At 38.2% G+C, this 18,408-nt stretch overlaps 4 protein-coding genes across 8 annotated transcripts in view; 3 read left to right on the forward strand and 1 right to left on the reverse strand.

Moving 5' to 3' along the window:
- Window positions 1-3,269: 3,269 nt before the first annotated feature.
- LOC104824053 (cytosolic sulfotransferase 11-like) lies at window positions 3,270-4,610 on the forward strand. The gene has a single exon (XM_010555969.1). The coding sequence runs from the start codon at window positions 3,422-3,424 to the stop codon at window positions 4,427-4,429; it is 1,008 nt and encodes a 335-aa protein (XP_010554271.1). The 5' UTR covers window positions 3,270-3,421; the 3' UTR covers window positions 4,430-4,610.
- A 245-nt stretch (window positions 4,611-4,855) lies between these two features.
- Window positions 4,856-7,780, forward strand: LOC104824054 (ACT domain-containing protein ACR5-like). 2 transcript variants are annotated; one of them, XM_010555971.2, is made up of 9 exons: window positions 4,856-5,046; window positions 5,130-5,220; window positions 5,399-5,629; window positions 5,722-5,767; window positions 5,895-6,009; window positions 6,135-6,202; window positions 6,295-6,909; window positions 7,007-7,111; window positions 7,227-7,780. In XM_010555971.2, exons 3-9 carry the CDS (start codon window positions 5,616-5,618, stop codon window positions 7,560-7,562), a joined length of 1,299 nt encoding a protein of 432 aa, XP_010554273.1. In that variant the 5' UTR covers window positions 4,856-5,046; window positions 5,130-5,220; window positions 5,399-5,615; the 3' UTR covers window positions 7,563-7,780. The 2 variants fall into 2 exon arrangements, with proteins under 2 accessions (XP_010554273.1, XP_010554272.1); XM_010555970.2 differs by having other exon boundaries at window positions 5,557-5,629.
- A 7,795-nt stretch (window positions 7,781-15,575) lies between these two features.
- LOC104824055 (protein SPIRAL1-like 1) lies at window positions 15,576-16,827 on the reverse strand. The gene is made up of 3 exons (XM_010555972.1): window positions 16,731-16,827; window positions 15,915-16,183; window positions 15,576-15,824 (listed from the first exon to the last, which is right to left on the reverse strand). The coding sequence occupies exons 2-3, from the start codon at window positions 16,149-16,151 to the stop codon at window positions 15,747-15,749; spliced, it is 315 nt and encodes a 104-aa protein (XP_010554274.1). The 5' UTR covers window positions 16,152-16,183; window positions 16,731-16,827; the 3' UTR covers window positions 15,576-15,746.
- A 106-nt stretch (window positions 16,828-16,933) lies between these two features.
- LOC104824056 (protein root UVB sensitive 3) overlaps window positions 16,934-18,408 on the forward strand; it is a 3,946-nt gene continuing 2,471 nt past the window's right edge. For 2 of the 4 annotated variants that reach the window (XM_010555973.1, XM_010555974.1), the window contains exons 1-7: window positions 16,935-17,114; window positions 17,225-17,282; window positions 17,480-17,539; window positions 17,637-17,675; window positions 17,777-17,839; window positions 17,945-18,001; window positions 18,220-18,283. In XM_010555973.1, coding sequence (XP_010554275.1) covers window positions 16,987-17,114; window positions 17,225-17,282; window positions 17,480-17,539; window positions 17,637-17,675; window positions 17,777-17,839; window positions 17,945-18,001; window positions 18,220-18,283 — 469 coding nt within the window. In that variant the 5' untranslated portion in view covers window positions 16,935-16,986. Of the gene's footprint in view, window positions 17,115-17,224; window positions 17,283-17,441; window positions 17,540-17,636; window positions 17,676-17,776; window positions 17,840-17,944; window positions 18,002-18,219; window positions 18,284-18,408 lie in introns of those variants that run through there. The other 2 variants (XM_019203788.1, XM_010555976.1) reach the window with 2 other exon arrangements.

Raw genomic sequence — 18,408 nt, forward strand, 5'->3', positions numbered from 1 at the left:
CCCCCCCCCCCCCCCTCTCTCTCTCTCCTGCACTGTCAGATGAAAAATAAGGAACTTTCTATACGGATGGATTTTCTCGGCAGCCAAACAACCCTTAGGAGGGAAGGAAAAAACTCCAAGAGAATTCGGAGAACATATCAACGAAACGGCACCTCGGGTTTTCCTCTCTTTCCTCCTCGGTTTTGACTTTTTTTTTGGGGGGGTTTAGATTAAAAAAAAAGGAAACTAAGAGAAACAAAAAAAAAAAGTCCACTATCTGAGAAGGAATTGAGGCAGTTCGCATTTTGTCCCTTCTCTGTTTCCATCTCTCTTTTGTTGTTTTTCTCTTTGACTCAATCAAAGTTTTGTTTGTAACGTTAAAAATATATAAAATGCATGTATATGTGTATATATACTATATCATTGTAGTTAGTTATTGATTAAAAAACACTAATTTTTATAGATGCGAGGATTAGCACCGTTTTTAGACTTGTTACGGTACGTCGCGTTGCACACGATAAACACCCTTCTCCCCTATTTTTTTTAAATTCCCTTTCAACGATTTTCTTGGGGATCGGCAAATGGGTAATTTGGAAGATCCGGAACACTCGGAAGGCGACACGTGTCCACCAGATGTTATCTCTGCTGCTAACTTGCGCATTCAATGGAAAGCCGGCTTCGTCGTTGCGTGGAGAGGGTAAATCCGGAAAATGTGAGAAGATTTGGTGTGCAGACGTGGCGCTTTTATTACGGTGGTCCAGTTAGGATGACCGTACGATCTCGGTGCAAATGGAGCGTTTGACAACTGTTCCTGCTAATCCAACGGCTCCGCTTTTTTAGTGGGCCCTGACCAGGAAGCACATTTAAAGATTTTAATTAGAGAAAAATCCGTATTTATTATATTTGTTAAAATATAATAATACCTATATAATTTAAAAAATAAATACTATCAATTTTCTATATATAGACATTAATTTGGTGACAACTCTCGTTATTGGACGTTGGGCATGAATAGAAAATTGGTGGAACTAATTGGTGTGTTTATATGAAATTTCTCAGTTAATTGTCTTAATTTAAAACACTTAATCTCTATAAATTGGAAATTAAAGATACGATTATTGATTATTATTTTTTTTTGGATTTTCTTCTTAAATGGAGATAATACAAAACTATATATTAAAGAAAATTTAAAAATTGAATATTATAAAACAAAGAATCATGCGTTGCTCGCCTGTGAACAAGTACGTCAACGAAATGTATAGTTAGGTAAACTTCAATCTTTCCATGAATTCCGCAGAGCTTAGAAACTCAATCCACAAAAACTCTTATTTCTTTTAATAAGAAAATTTATTTTCAAACACGGCATGACTTGTATAACAAATTCAAGATCTAATTGATTTGATTATCCACGACGAATTTAGAACGGTAAGGTTATTATAATCCGCTATTTATATCTTAATGTACACGACAAAAATAAATTCAATAGAAGTAGTAACTCTTAGTTTCCTTAGGATAACCTACAAATAAACATTTGTCAGATTTGGAGGATAACTTATCATATATATATATATATATATATATATATATATATATATTTTGTCAAACCAGGAAGTTCACCTAGGCCTTCGACCCAACCTACATCTTCCTAGGTCCGGGAGCAATCTTTGAACACGCAGCCTTTGGCTACGCCTCTCCCTCCCCGCATATCTGGATTCGAACCCCTGACCTGGAGGAGGAACACCCTCACTTCCAGTCCAGTTACCACTCGACCATAGACATGTGGGTTATGTATTTATATATTGATAATACCTATCACATATACCTTGTGGAAAAACTACACGAAAGTTTTTTTTACCCATACGAAGATTCACGATTTTAATTTGCGTTCTGCTCTATGAGGTAATGAATTTTCACATGAAAATGTGAATACGTATTAAATCGATAGCGAATCTTGGTTATGCTTTGATCTGATTTTTAAGATTATCGTAACATTATTGTAATATTTAGATTTGATTTTTTAGATGGCGAGGAAGAAAAGGATACATGGGAAGAGCTTTTGATCTTTATAATAGCTTTTTTAAATTGTTTTCGTCTCCTCCATTATAATGTCAAACAGGAAAAAAAAACTAAATTACCGTTTTAGAGCATGCATGCATGCATGCATGGGGATCGTGAGATACGGTAGAAAGTAAAATAAAATATTACATGTTGTCCACATAACATGAATCTGAAACATAGCGTATAGTGTAATATATATGATATTATTACAAAAAAAAAAAGTCGGCAGGGGGAAGAAGTTCTTGTAATAAAAAAGAAATGTGGACAATACTTGTTCGGTGCATGAAGACATCATGTATACCATATGTCAAGCATGTTCCCGATTATATAATATATGATATCTTAAAATAATAGTATAGTATTTTTTTTTATAATCAGGAGATTCAACCGTTTAATGTCTTTGAAGTCAACATTTAGTTATACAATTAATTATGTTCTTCTCCCTATTAGTATAATCGAATTCAAAATTTTTGAAGTAAATTTGTCATTCACAAATATTTATTTTTAATACCCTCCGAATTTTTTTTATTGGGGTTAAAAAATTAGCAATTTCCAACCAGGAAACTACGAGTAGCGATAATATTGGTTGAAGGGAGACCATAACTGATTATTTTCTATACATTGATGAGATAAGCCAATTGGCTCCGAGTCCGACCATATAATATTCATTTGGTCAGACCACCATGATCAAACTTTAGGGATATTCCAAGATTGATGAGAAATCATATGCAATGAAAGTGCATCCCACTTGTCTCCTCTGTCTTCCCTTGGTCGTGAGAAAACGACTGCGACCCCAAATTCAGTCGCGTGTCAACGAGGAAGAAAAAGATTAAAAAGGCATAATAATAATAATTTCGAATACTTTGACCAAAAAATAATAATAATTTCAAATATCATGATTTTATTCGGCTTTTAAGGTCCACTCCAAGAGATAGAGAATTTTTTTTGGTTATCGGATATGCTGAGGGATGTTCGGGCTAATCTCAAAATCGAAAGTATGTGATGTGATTGAAATTACGCTTCATTCCTCAATTTAAAACTCGAATTTGAAACGGGACATACAATATATATTCCGTTTCACCCGTTGATGTATCCAAATTAGATCAAATAGTTCAGCAATTGATTACTTATTTAGTCATTTCCTTAATTATTCAGAATGCATTTTAGTTTATGGGTCGGTCATATCATATCATCCCTCTTATCTTGTTATCTTTTACAACCAGTGAAGCGGACAAAACCATGCCGACAGATTTGGGTTCAGTGAATGTGGAAAACGTGAGCAAACAAACAAACAAAAACCTAAAACATTGTACGTATTTGTATAAAAAGAGTCACCTTGTGATGAGATTTGCAACAAAAAGGCCGAACAAAACCTAATTCAGAAATGGAAGCGGCTTCTCAAGACACTCGATCCGATGATATTCCAAGTTTCATGGGAGAAGACAAGGTCAGACAAGAATGCAAGAGTTTGATCTCTTCGCTTCCCTCGGACAAAGATTTCTTGGGGAGGAATCTCTGCAACTACAATGGCTTCTGGTTCTACTCCAACACTCTTCAAGCAGTTATTGATGTCCAAAACCACTTCCGAACCCTAGACACCGACGTGATCGTCGCTTCTTTCCCCAAAGCAGGCACCACTTGGCTCAAAGCCCTTACCTTCGCCATTGTCAACAGATCTAAATACCGCTCTAACCCAGAAAACCACCCTCTACTCTCTCAAAACCCTCATACCCTCGTGCCCTTTCTCGAGATCGATCTGTACTCTGAAAACAAAACTCCGGATCTCGCCAAGGTCCCCTCTCCCGGGCTCTTTGCCACTCACATGCCGTTTCTTCTGCTCCAAGAATCCGTGAAGGAATCTTCTTGCAAGATCGTGTACGTCTGTAGGAACCTTAAAGATAATGTAGTGTCGGCTTGGCATTTCAGAAGGGGGTATATGATTTCGGAGATGCATGGAACAACGCTCAAGCTCATGATCGAATCCTTCTGCAGAGGAGTTCATTTCTGCGGACCCTTTTGGGACCATGCACTAAGCTACTGGAAAGAGAGCTCGGAGAATCCGGACCGAGTGTTCTTCACGAAGTACGAGGACATGAAAAACGAGCCCCGCGCCCAGATCAAGAGACTCGCCCGCTTCTTGGGATGCCCATTTACGGAAGAGGAAGAGATGAATGGATCGGTGGATGAGATCTTGAATCTGTGTAGTTTGAGGAGTTTGAAGGATCTGGAGATTAACAAGACAGGGAAAGCACCCTGCAGTATAGATTGCAAGAACTTCTTCCGGAAAGGCGAGGTCGGTGACTGGAAGAATCATCTGACCGGAGAAATGGCGAAGAAGATGGACGAGATTGTCGGGATGAAGTTACAAGGTTCGGGTTTGGTGTTTGAATGAGATGGGTTTTGGCCAATGAAACGACCGAAACTTGTGAGTTGTAAATTGTAAAAAGGTATAATAAAGCAGAGAAAAAGGTGTCGAGACAAAAGAGGAAAAGGATTGAATGTTATTATCTGGAATCTTAAAATTCATAACATGGAAAATTTGTAAAAAAAGAAAAAAGAAAAAGGAATTTCAAACAGAGAGAACAAGGGAAAAAAAGAGTTTTAATTTTATATGACGTTTTAGGATTTTTTTTTTGTTTTAAAATGAATGACCTTTTGGATTTTCTATGCTTTTTTGATATTTTTTTTCTTCTAAATTTATCTATATTCCATCATAGTTAATAAAAGAAAAACGATAAATAGTATTGAAAAGATGAACTAATTAAAAAGGGTATTTCTATGTTTGAAGTTAAAACGATATTTAAAAATCAACGTAGTAGATTTCATGGATTCGGGAAACAGCGTTATTGCTTTGGTGGCTGCTAACGTGCGCCCAGCGTTGTGTATCGCCGTCACATTTTCTGGAATTTGTTCGTCGTTCGTTTTCTTCGAGGCGGGTTTGGGGGAGAAATCTGCCTGCTGGATTTGCGTCAGACTCCGAGTTGTGTTCTTAATTACTAGTATAAACAAGTAATCTTTTTCCCTTTTCTGCGTAGAGATTTCTCCGTTTTGTATTTCGACCTTCCTCCAATCTTCGCCCTGTTAATTTGCAGTTCTTCCGGAAAATCGATCGAGTGGAGCGTGGAAAAACTCTTTTTCTCTTCGGTGGCAGAAGAAATTTATACTGACGAGAAGCTGATATGGGTTGGTTTCTTTCTCCCGCTCTATACTCTTCTTCGCCCCGTTTTACCCCTATCGATTTGATGGTTGGCTGGTCCAAATCTGTCCGGTGAACTGTTTCTGAAATTGGGTTTTCATAGTTTTTGTCAGATTTTCTTGGGTCTTGCTTAGTTTTTTGGTTGATGGTTTGTTGTGCTTTCAGTTCCCTGTTGTCTCTGCCTCCGGAGGAACTCCGGTTTCGGTCAAATCACTCCGATTCGATTCTATGGACCATTGTTTGGTTTTGATCTGAGTATTTGATTAGGGTTTCGATTTTCGTTCATTGGTTTTTAATATCTGGTTTTCATTGGTGGTGATCAGATGTCTGCTCTAGCGTTTCGCATAATACGGACGATGAGTATGCCAAATTCATCAGAAGAATGAATCCACCCAGGTATCGAATCGCTTCAGATCAGATTTCTGTTTTACTTTCGTTGTTGTTCTTCTTCTAAGCTAGGCTGATCGAGTAAATCCGATTATCCTTAGGGTTGTGATCGATAACGAGGTCTGCAAGGATGCTACTGTTGTTAAGGTACCGATGAATCTTCTGCTGCTTTTGATTGGTCTCCATGCATGAGTAATCTATCTGTTTGCTGTTTTCCATCGGTTAGGACAAAGTACTTTGGTCTGTGCAAGTATAACTCTGGTGGTTGATTCAGGTGGATAGCGTGAATCGGCCCGGAATACTTCTCGAAGTTGTTCAAGTCCTAACCGATCTCAATCTCAGTATCAGAAAAGCTTATGTATCTTCGGATGGTGGCTGGTTTATGGATGGTGCGGAAAGCTAGTCTTCCTTTGTTTGCTATGCCTTTTTATGTTTTTGTCATAAAACTCGAAATCATGGAGAATGAAACTAATGTTTGTTTGCTTGTTTGTTTATTCGGTTGATTTTGGAGCAGTTTTTAACGTTACCGATCAAGATGGGAACAAGGTCACCGATGAACTGGTTCTTGATTATATTCGCAAAGTAAGTGATGAAAGTCTTGTTCTCGGACTTACTTTTGTTGTTTCATCTGTTCCCATGTGAGAATGGTCTAACGGTTCGATGTGTTTCTGCAGGCTCTTGGGCCTGAGTCTTGCTTTATGTCATCTATGAAATCAGTCGGGGTCAAGCAATCATCAGATTTCACGGTCATCGAGTTAACAGGAAGTGATCGGCCTGGTTTGCTTTCTGAGTTAAGTGCTGTCCTAAGAGATCTCCAGTGCAACGTGGTGAATGCTGAAATATGGACACACAACACGAGAGCAGCAGCTGTTGTACAGATCACCGATGAAGAAACGGGTTGTGCAATTACTGACCCAGAAAGACTGTCCAAAATCAAGAAGCTTCTCGGTAATGTGCTTATGGGAAGCAACGGTAGAATCCATGAAGCGAAAACCATGGTTCCTTCTTCCGAGGTCACTCACACCGATCGGAGGCTTCATCAGATGATGTTTGCTGGTAGAGATTATGAACAGCGGGCCAATGGTGATGATGCTGTGGATAAGGTTGGTAGACTTAGGCCGGATGTGGATGTAGATGTAGTGAATTGGCATGATAGAGATTACTCTATTGTCACTATCAGAAGTAAAGATAGGCCAAAGCTTCTCTTCGATACGGTTTTTACGTTAACAGATATGAAGTATATGGTTTTCCATGCAAAGATTGACGCTGAAGGTCCTGAAGCTCATCAGGTACTCTCTCATCTGGTTCTAAATTTTTTTAAAAATTGAATCTTTTAACTCTTGGACGATCCATTTACACAAATTTTTTGTATTTTTGGCTTTGTAGGAGTATTACCTAAGACATACAGATGGATCTCCCGTAAAATCTGAGGCCGAAAGACAGCGTGTGATAAGATGCCTCAGAGCAGCTATCCAAAGAAGGGTATCTGAGGTAATGTTATACGTAACATTGGATGTTCGGTTTGATACTGTAAACAAATTTATCATTGGATGTTCGGTTTGAGGAAATGTAGCATTTCTGTTTGGTTTTCATGGATGTTTTTTAGGGTTTGAAGCTTGAGCTATGCACCACAGATAGAGTTGGATTACTGTCAAATGTAACCCGAATCTTCCGGGAGAACAGCCTTACCGTCACAAGGGCCGAAGTGAAAACTAAAGAAGGAAAAGCTCTCAACACATTCTATGTGAGCGATGTTTCGGGGTACCAAGTCAATGCCAAGACCATAGATGCAATCAGACAAGTCATTGGGCAAACGATACTCAAAGTGAAAGGCAAGACAGGGGGTCTAAAACCGGCATCTCCAGAATCTCCGACGAGATTTCTATTCGGAGGCCTCTTCAAGTCGAGATCTTTTGTCAATTTCGGGTCAATCAGATCCTAGTCTTGAAGATGGGCAAGGGTTTTCTCAGGAGAAAGTTTCAGACTTTGTACATAGATTGTGGTTACTGGTAGGAGAAAGAAGTAAAACGATAGCAAAAATAGTGAAAGTTCTTCAGGTTTCAGGGATTTTCATGTGATGAATGTTGGAAATATGGTCAAAATTTCATCTGTACATAAATCGTATGTTTCATGTTTTGAATGGTCGTTCAAAATCCACCATCGAGAGAAATTCTTGTGGCAGTTATCCTGCCCTTTTGCTCAGTTCCAATGAATTGGGAACATCAATGGATTAAATGCTCTACTTGGAACAAGCATAGAAAACTGAGTTTGTGTGTGTATATATACATACATGTGTGCATAAAATCTCATAGATAGATAACGAAGTTCTACAAAAGATGATACAGATTGATATATAAATATAGCGAGAAGGGCAACGGAAAAGATTGGCCGGTGGTCGTAGGTGTGGCGCTGTCAGTCATCGGAGCCATTGGAGCAATCTCCGGCTTGATGACAGGAAACGATTCGGTTTCTGGTCGGAAAACGATGAAAGCTCCCGGAAGGGATGGCCGGACTTTCCGGGACGATTTCGAGAGCAGCCCGAGCGACTATTTTCGCAATCTCTGCAACAACAAGTGAATCCAGATGCTAGAAAGCGCAGCTCTCTAAGACTAATGATGTAATAAAAAGAGTTGCAGTATGGTCTGATCTTTATCCAATCTGGTATGTTAACGTGAACTCGTTACTATTTACCAGAATCTGGTTAGGTCAACCGGTGAAATTAGGATGCAAAACACTTGTTCCGTCTCAAGTTTGAGTATCAGCATGGGGAGGGGAGTGAATATTTTAAAGCACATGACTTATTTCTATTACTATCCCGAATATTAGTCTGGATTTCGGTGGTGGACGCTCCGTTATCAAAAAAAAAAAATCGTTGCTATTTATAATTAAATGTGGATGTTCTGTTTCCTATTAGATTCCCTAAGTGGGATATGTGTTGTTGAGTATAGAAATATAGTCACATAAAAAAAAAAATAGGCACTGAAAATATAAATTTAAGACAAATAAACCAAAGGGATACAACACCTTCTAGTGCTTGCTGGCGGCTCGGCTGTACCCTTTTTATATTCTTAAATAATATTATTTAAATAAAAGAATATTTTTCCACGTCAGGTGGTTCGCCCACTTTCCATCTTACTTTTCCCTCTCTTTTCCTTCTTGCCTTCGGCCGTAAGTATTCATTTTATTCCTCTGTTTTTTTTCTCTTACTATTATCTCCAAAAGAAAAAGAAAACTAGCATATATATCTATATATGTGTGCATAATCTCTCATAGTTATCACCATCCTTCGAAAGATTATACAGAGTGATATAATATATTATCGAGGCATAATGAGCAGCGGCAAAGAAAACGGCAGTAGCAGCACAAAGGCAATGATCGTAGGTGCTGCCTTGTCTGTCATCGGCGCCATCGGAGCTCTCTCCGTTTTGATGGCTGGGGACAGTTCCGAGCCTGAGCGGAGAACCATGAAAGCTCCCGGACGGGACGGCCGGATTTTCCGCGACGATTTCGAGCAAAACCCCAGAGACTATTTCCGCAGTCTCCGCAACAAGAAGTGAGCCTTCAGTTGCTGTTGTTTATGAGCTTGCATGCAGCTCTCTCTCTCTATCTATCTAGTCGACTGTGATGTAATAAAATGGGGTTGGATGTCACATGATCTGAATCTTTATCTAACGTCGTATGTTGGTGTTGTGTGAACTCTGTCAGTGTTCTGTTTTTTTTTTCTGTTCTCATTTCTGTTGGATTCTCTTAATGAATTCTGGTGGTGTGTGATGTAGAATATCGTTATATTATAATATTATTGTTCTTGAGAAGTCTTGGGCTTTTTATAAAAGAATATTATGTGAAAAACAAATCATAAATTTCAGTGGTTTTTGTTACAGATGTGATTCCAAAGCACCTTTTTCTCAAATATTTCACATATCTGTATACATGGGCGGATCTACTTGCACATAAGTGGGGGCACATGCCCCCATTCACATTTTTAAAAAAAGAAATATTACTTATAGTTTTAATTAAATTATAACAATGCCCCCAGTAAAAATTAAGTGGTGCCCCCTCATTTTTTTTAACCCTAAATCTTTTTTTTTTCAATTTTTTTTTCTACCAATTTTACATTCTCCTTCATTTTTTTATATTCTTTACCAACTACAAATTCTGTTTAATCTTTTATCAAATAAAAAAATAAAAATCCAATAATAATCAAATCCAAAAAACTAAAACCAACAAAAATATGTAAGTATTCTGGATTTTATTTTAAATATTTTTTTTATCTTTTATTCATTTATTTCTAAATATCTATCATATTAATAAATTTGTTTTTATACAAATCTCATAATTGATTTAACAGAGAAATCTATTGAGAAATTTCTCAAAAAAATTTACAGTGTCCAAAATTTAATGATCTATTTAACGGAATAAATTCAAAATTGCTCATTTATATGACAGTTTTTAGTCATGTTAAAATAACTTTGCGTAATCGGATTGGTGATCAGCCTTTGAGTGATTTTCTAATTTGTTTTATCGAAAAAAATATGTTTGAGATAATTATAAATGAAGTTGTTAGGAATAGATTTAAAAAAATGAAAGATCGGAGAATTTAGCTATATAATGAAAAATATTTTTCTGATAATATATTTTTATTAGTTTTTTATATTTTATATCATATTTATATTTTTTGTCCCATGTTGAAAAAAATTTTTGGATCCGCCACTGGTTATATATGTGTGTGTGTGCAGCGTTATAGACTATTATAAAACTGCAATTTGAAATATGCATATGAGATATGGGTATAAACCTAAAATTCTGATCAGAAAATGGATCCAAAAACACACAAACAACAAGTTCAATTACAATGCTGTATATATATAGTCGATTTGTATATTTTCAGGGTGTGTTCCATTGCAGAATTTTGATTGAAAATGCTCAAGAAAACCCAAATGAAATCGTCAATGCAAGGAAAGAACACCAAGAGAAGATTCAACATCTAGAAGATCTCAAGAGAAAAGTAAACATGCTATTGAAGAAAAATGGAAAGATCAAACAAAAGGAATAAAGTAAAAAAAAAAAAGAAAAGAAGATATTGAGCAAAATATTGGAAACAAGAAGAAGAGCTATGCATAAATACAAGACATGAGAGATACAGAAAAGTATTCCAGCAGAACAGAAAAATAGAGAAAGGGAAAACGAGCTGAAGAATCATAGGTGTGGGAAACACGGGTGAGTGATACTTGAGAGAGAGTGAAGTGCATCTGAGGGGAGCCTTCAAAAACAGGCGAACCGCTCAAAGGGTCTAGACGAGTCTAGGGTTATACGGGGTGTGCGAGGCATACATAGTGTATGGGCTGATAGAATTCATGTTGTAAGGGGGAACAAACTCATGGGGAGTTGTGTTCTTGGGATGGATTAGGCTCGAACAAAAAAGAGTTGTAATTCATGTTCTTTACAAATGAATAGAATCAGTTGGAAAGTTTTTGAAAGCAATATCGTGTGAGTTTACTTTTTCAATTTGTATCAGAGCAGGTCACTGATCGTAGAAAATTTTTCCTCTCATATCGGTGTACGATTCAGTCTCACACGATGGATGGATACGAAGAGATGCAAGCACTAAGGAAACATGCGATATTTGACTCAACTAATTATGGGCATACCGAGATGGAGTACGAAAAATCACTTGTCACCCATGAACAGGAGGAAACCGAGTTGGACAACGACGATGAAGAAGTTTCTATGTCTGTTGCATTCTTTGGAATCATTGAAGAAGGAGAAGAAATACTTGAAGATGATTCAAGTGATGATGAAGAAATAACTCAGGACGATTTATACAAAGAAATGACGAAACTAGTTCGAATGGGCAGATATTTGTTGGATGAGAAGAAGCGGCTGGAGAAGGAACTTAGAAATACTCAGATCCAACTGACATCTACTCAGCATCAACTGTCCCAAAAAGAAGAAGAAGCGTCGCTCATGAGATGTCAGATTGAAGAGACCAAGAAAAATCTTCATCTTCTTGGGAGTGGAACTGGTAAGTCGGATCATCTACTTGGACAGGGAAGGAGTGCACAAGATCAATCGGTGCTTGGATATGTGGGAAAGGAACAATATCACACAATATTTGTGTCTAGAGGAAATCTTGAACGAGAAGTACCTGACTTGGTACGAAGTACTTTTGGTACTGTCAGAGATACTCCAAGAGTTAAAATGGATATGGGAACCTCTCAGAAACAACAAGAGCATAGAAGCTGTTATTACTGTGGGAAGAAAGGACATATTCGAAGGAATTGTTATCACCTACGACAGAAAATGAAGTCTAGTTGGTACGTTCATTCGAACTTGAATCACTCTTATATGTCTCATCCTTCGAAGAATCTTAGGTGGATTCGTAAATCCGATGTGTCATGCAATGTTGCCTGTACGTCTGAACAAACGAGTGCAGATGGTGTCTGGTATTTGGATAGCGGGTGTTCAAGACACATGACAGGACGTCAGAAGCTGTTGACGAATTTTGAAGTAGGTTTGACAAGTGGCAGTGTCACATTCGGAGATGGAAAACAAGGGAAGATCATTGGTAAAGGAACTATGGAATGTGGTGGAGTATCCAAGCTGACGGATGTCAAGGTCGTGCAGGGCTTAAAGACTAATTTGATCAGCATAAGTCAACTATGTGATAATGGCATGAAGGTGAAGTTCACAAAGGATGCATGCTTGGTGATCAATACAAATAACAAGTGTATTTTAACTGGGCAAATGACATCAAGCAATTGCTACACATGGGTTGACAACCAGATTTTCAGAAACTCTCTCAAGGATCCTAAGATACAGGCCTAGAATTGAGCAATCAAAAGCTCATGTATGGTTTTGAATTTATGCTTATACACAGGGGGAGAAATGGCTCGGAAGGTATATGGTCATAGACATAGGGGGAGAGATGATACAAGAGGAGAATGATAAAAAAGGTGCATGGTTGAAGATGCTGAGGAATATGCATGGTTGAAATTGTTGAGGAAGATATCGAGGAGCCAAGTGGATGAATGTGTGTTCAAGTATAAGTGTGTATAAGCATAAAGTCAAAAAGGGGGAGAATGTTAATGCAAGAAAAGAACACCAAGAAAAGATTCAACATCTAGAAGATCTCAAGAGAAAAGTAAACATGCTATTGAAGAAAAATGGAAAGATCAAAAGGAATAAAGTCCAAGAAAAAGGAAAAGAAGATATTGAGCAAAATATTGGAAACAAGAAGAAGAGCTATGCATAAATACAAGACATGAGAGATACAGAAAGGTATCCCAACAGAACAGAAAAAGAGAGAAAGTGAAAACGAGCTGGAGAATCATAGGTGTGGGAAACACGGGTGAGTGATACTTGAGAGAGAGTGGAGTGCATCTGAGGGGGAGCCTTCAAAAACAGGCGAACCGCTCAAAGGGTCTAGATGAGTCTAGGGTTACACGGGGTGTGCGAGGCATACATAGTGTATGGGCTGATAGAATTCATGTTGTAAGGGGGAACAAACTCATGGGGGGTTGTGTTCTTGGGATGGATTAGGCTCGAACAAAAAGAGTTGTAATTCATGTTCTTTACAAATGAATAGAATCAGTTGGAAAGTTTTTGAAAGCAATATCGTGTGAGTTTACTTTTTCAGAAATGATTCAGATGTCAATAGCAACCTCAAAAGCCTAATGAGCGAGAAGGGTAACAGAAAAGAATGGGCAGTGGTCGTAGGTGCTGGACTCAGTCATCGGCGCCATTGGAGCTAGGGTTGTCAAAACGAGTTCGGCTCGCAAGCTGGCTCGTGGCTTGCTAGAAAACGAGCGATCTAGAGCCGTAATTTTTTCAGCTCGTTAAAAAACGAGCCTAACGAGTCAGATATTGGTGTTTTATTAAATTTTTATGTATTTATTTAAATTTATAATTATATTTAAAATAAAATATAAATAAAAAATATTATATATCCTTGGTTCAACGAGCCGGCTCGTTCAGATCGGAAAACTGGCGAGCGATCTGAGGCGAGGGTTTTCTGGCTCGTTAGAAAACGAGCCTAACGAGCTGAGCCCAAAATGATCCGAGCCAAATGAGCTGAGCCCAAAATGATCCGAGGTGGCTCATTTGACACCTCTAATTGGAGCAATCTCGGGATTGACGACAGGAAACAGTTCGGATTCTGGTCGGAAAATGATGAAAGCAGCCTGCCCGAGTGACTGTTTTTTGTAATTCAGGTGTTAGAAATTGCAGCTCTCTAAGGCTATGGTGTACTAATAAAAAAGCTGCGATATGATCTGATCTTAATCCAATGTGGTATGTTAATGTGAGCTCGTGCTTCTTCAATGTTGATGTTCTGCTTTCTATTATATGTGATTTTTATTGGTAATCGGATATTTGGATCAAAATATAGGCTAATTCAAAAGGGTCGGAAACCGAATGAATACTCCTCTTAATTTAACTAAATTTGGGTTTTGAATTTGTTTTGTTAGAAAAACGTAAAATTTCATCTAATATTTGATGACTCATCCGTTAAGGAAGTGAGTAAAGCTTCTTTCCAATTCTTGGTTCGAGTCTATCGTTTGGACATAAACATTCACATAGAAAATTAGGTGAAATTCCAGATTATAAAAAAACATAGAATTCTATTTTTTATTCACAATTTGGATATGTTATCAAATTCCAAAACTTGCGGGAGAGGAGAAAGTCTCTTGTTGACTTAGTATAGAAATATGGTTAAATGAAAAAAAGGAATATAGACACAGAAAATTTACAATTAAAACAAATAAACCAAAAGAGATTCCTTAATTATTATTGTTTTAATAAATCAAGCCATGTGACATGCTTTTATCGCACCAACTTTCCAATCAATGCTTTTTCTTTTGCTATGAAATAATGATTTTCCACGTCAGATGTGGGGTTCGTTCACTTCCGCATCTTGCTTTTCCCTCTCTTTTCCCGGCCTTCGGCCGGAAGGATTCATTTCATCTCCAAAGGAAAACTGAAAAGAGACTAGCACGTGTCTAATATCTCTCTATATATAGAGAGGGATACGTGCATGAAACATCAGAGATAGATATTGCCATCCTTGAACAGATTACACAGAGTGATTCAACATATATAATATCGAAGCACAATGAGCACGATGGTGGTGGTCGTAGGCGCTGCCTTGTCTGCGATCGGCGCCATTCTCTGCTGTTTGTGCGGGTGCAGCTCCAAACCTGGACGTGAAACCATGAAGGCCCCCGGAAGGGACGGCCGGATTTTCCGCGACGTTTTCGAGCAGAACCCGCGCGGTTATTTCCGCGGTCTCCGGAACAAGAAGTGAGTCTTCTCATCAGGCGCCGTTGCTAGAAGACTATGGTCTAATAAAAACAGAGTTGCATATCGTATGATCTGAATCTTTATCTAACGTGGTCTATTATTAGTTAATGTTGTGTGAACTCTGCCACTGTTCTGTTTGGTGGGTCTATGATGTGGAATATTTATATTATCCTTCTTGAAAAGTCTTGGGGTTTTTCCTTTCCAAATATAAAATTCCAAAACATCTGATGTTTTTTTTTTATATTAATTCATGGTTGAAGTTGAAGCTTTTTGAACAGAGCCACATGTTCTGACAAAAAAACTGTGACTACCGGATATTTTTTTTAAATAATTCGAAAGTTCACCGATACTAAATTTTTCGACTAGATTTATCGGATAAATTCACGTGAATGTTCATCTTGAATCGATTCACGTGAATGTTCATCTTGAATCGAGACTCGATCTTGGGTAAAAGAAATTCATTTTGGAACAAAGAAAGAAATCTAAATCTGAATCCCTTACTCTGAAAAGGTGAGTTAATACACAAGACCATCACAATCTCCATTTTTTTTTCATGTTTTTTTTAGCGAGGTCGTTTGTGGGCAGAAGAAGGGTGATTATAATAGAAGACTAAGTGAAAATTTTCTAAAATTCAGTGGGTTTTTAAAGATGGGAAATATATTCACCGGATAAACTTTTGCATTGAAATTGTGAAGACTTAGATGGTTTGTTCCATTGACTATAACCACAGAGCCAAATAAGCCGAGTTTTGATTGAAAATGATTAAGAAAACCCAAATGACATGATTCAGATAAAATTCAGATGCCGACCACAACCTCAAAAGGTATTATTACTTGCCTCCGCTGAAGAGGTAATCAAGTGACGATCCACCGCCAGGAGCAGAATGCACTTTCGTTGAAGGTCGATCCTACACAAATATACAACATATATATATCCTTCACTTTTAGCACAAATATACAAACGATATCTATTCGTTTAGTCATCCGGAGAAACATACAGTGAGGAAATTGCCGGTGTTCTGTCCGTCAGCTCGGGCATAGTTGTTGACCGATGTCCTATTGGTACCCGCTGGAATTTGCCCGGTAATGTCCGCTGGTTCGGGAGCAGCCTTGGGTTTCGGGGGAGCCCCATTGTTCGGTCCGGGTGCAGGGGGCGCAGGTACGGGAGCCTCTCCACTGCCGAAAAGGTAACCCAACGAGCTCTGCCCTCCACCACAGCTGTTCCCACGACTCATGGTGGTCTGGACAATGCTTTAATGATGGAAAACTTGACAAAGACACAAGTTTTAAGATTTAGAGGCAGCGAATTGCTGACATAAGTTCCAAATGAAATAATTTCGGATGAGTAAAAAACATAATCTACACTACAATCCGTAACTATCATCCATTGTACGTAATACATAGACACCAACATATTACTTCTCACATGCTACAGCATCTCTATTCATATTCTCCAAACGAAATCAACTAAAAAGCTCATACAATACCCCAAGTTGGAGAGAGATCTCGATTTCACAAGATTCGAAGTTTCGAACAAAAAATTACCAGAAATCAACCCTAAATCAACTCTTAGTAGCCATTTCAAAACACAATTCCAGAAAAGTTACAAGCGGATCTATACAACCAAATCCAAATCATATAAGTACAAACGAATGACTAATCTCAAAGTCCAAACTACAAAACCGTAAACAGATCCGAGCAAAATCGAGGACAGAGAACTGAAAATCACGATTTCGCTTCGCTATGGGCACCAAATAGGCAACCTCAAACAAACGATGAAGACGATATGGATAATTAGGGTTCTAGTAACGCACCTGTGGTGAATTTGGGGATCAGATCTTGAGAAAGAAAACTGAAGCAGAAGCAGACCCAGTAGTAGAAGACGAGAGCGAGATATTTAAGCTTATTCATCCATGCTCGGTTGGCTTATACCAGTCCGGTCCAATTCGGTTCGGTCCGGTTTAATTAGTATCCAAATTCGGTTTAAAATCATAATATATTTTTTGTATAGCGAAATATACTTGCGAAGTTCGCCTGGATTTCCAGATTCTGAAGGCAAAAATCGCCACTATGGAAGAAGCACGATCTGATTCTGCATCACAAATCGGCATTACGCTCGAAGAATGGAACGGTTCTTCTTCCACGAAGCTCTTCAGAACGGCAACCATCACTGCCTCCTCTTCTCTCTCCATCCACAGGTTCTCTATTTTTTTTTCAATTTTCAAAACTCTCTTCTTCCGTCCAATTCGCCTAAGTCTAGGGCTTGGAAGGAAATTGAAGTAGGTTTTTTTTCTGGGTTGATATGTAGGTCTGCTAATCGATTCAACCATGTCTGGAGTCGAGTTCTTCAAGCATTTGTACCCGAGGCAAGTTTGCTTCTTTTGCGGCACAATTTCTTCAGTTTCTCATAAACCCTGGCTCCGATTTCAATCCTCAGGATTTGGGCATACTCGATCCTCTGCAACAATGATTTGCACTGTGAAATGCTGGGAACCGACGATTTAGAGGGTGATTTTTTTTTTCAGATTGGATGAAAGCAATGTTCTTGATCTGTGTAATGCAGGGTTTTCCTGGCAGTGTAACTCCTGATTATACCGGCTTTCAAGTATGGGACACATTGCAGGTAAGCAAGAACATGGATACTCTGTGTAAGTGTATTGTAACTCCAAATTTTTTACATGGGTTTGATCTGGAGCTTGTCTTTTTGCTGTGATTTGCAGGGACTATCGACTTATATAAGGATGATGCTTTCGACCCAAGTCAGATCATGTTCTCAATTTTGAAGCTTTCTTTTTTGTTGTTGTTTCAATATCCGATTTGAAGTATCCTCCTTGTTTTGTTATTCGCATACTATTTTTAGGCTCTCTTGAGTGCAATTGGGGTTGGTGAGAAGTCAGCCACTGTGATCGGTGCTACATTTCAGGTGAGTTTTTGGACATAGAATGTGTTCTTTATTTCACAACTTATTGGATTATTGGATATAATCCCGATTTTACCGGTTGGCTGGCGGTTGTTTGCAATATTGTAGTGGTTCCTGAGGGACTTTACAGGGATGCTTGGAGGTATATTGTTCACATTTTATCAGGTGCTTCTATAGACTTGTTGGATTATATAGCTTATTCACTCTCAGCCTTCCTCCTCTTGTTCAATCAAGATTTTTAGTCGTATTAGTCGATAGGGTTTTGTACCAACTGTGTATGAGATTTTTTGGGGATCTTCTACCAGCAGCTGACTCCATAAGAGTTCTGGATATCAAATTACTCACTAAAAATAATATGGAACTGTCTCATTTCCGTTTTACAGGGTTCAAACCTCGATAGTAATGCAAAAATGTGGCGTCTGGTTGCTGACCTTATGAACGATATCGGTATGTTCAGAAACTGCCTTTGTTATTTTCTTCGAGTATTTTGTCCCCAGAATCCAGATACAGAACTTCGGGATTTTTGATGCCTTCAAATTCTATTGCTTTTATTGCAGGAATGGTCGACAGTT

This window comes from Tarenaya hassleriana, unplaced genomic scaffold (assembly GCF_000463585.1).
Source record: "Tarenaya hassleriana unplaced genomic scaffold, ASM46358v1 Cleome4, whole genome shotgun sequence".
In the NCBI taxonomy this organism is placed as follows: domain Eukaryota; kingdom Viridiplantae; phylum Streptophyta; class Magnoliopsida; order Brassicales; family Cleomaceae; genus Tarenaya; species Tarenaya hassleriana.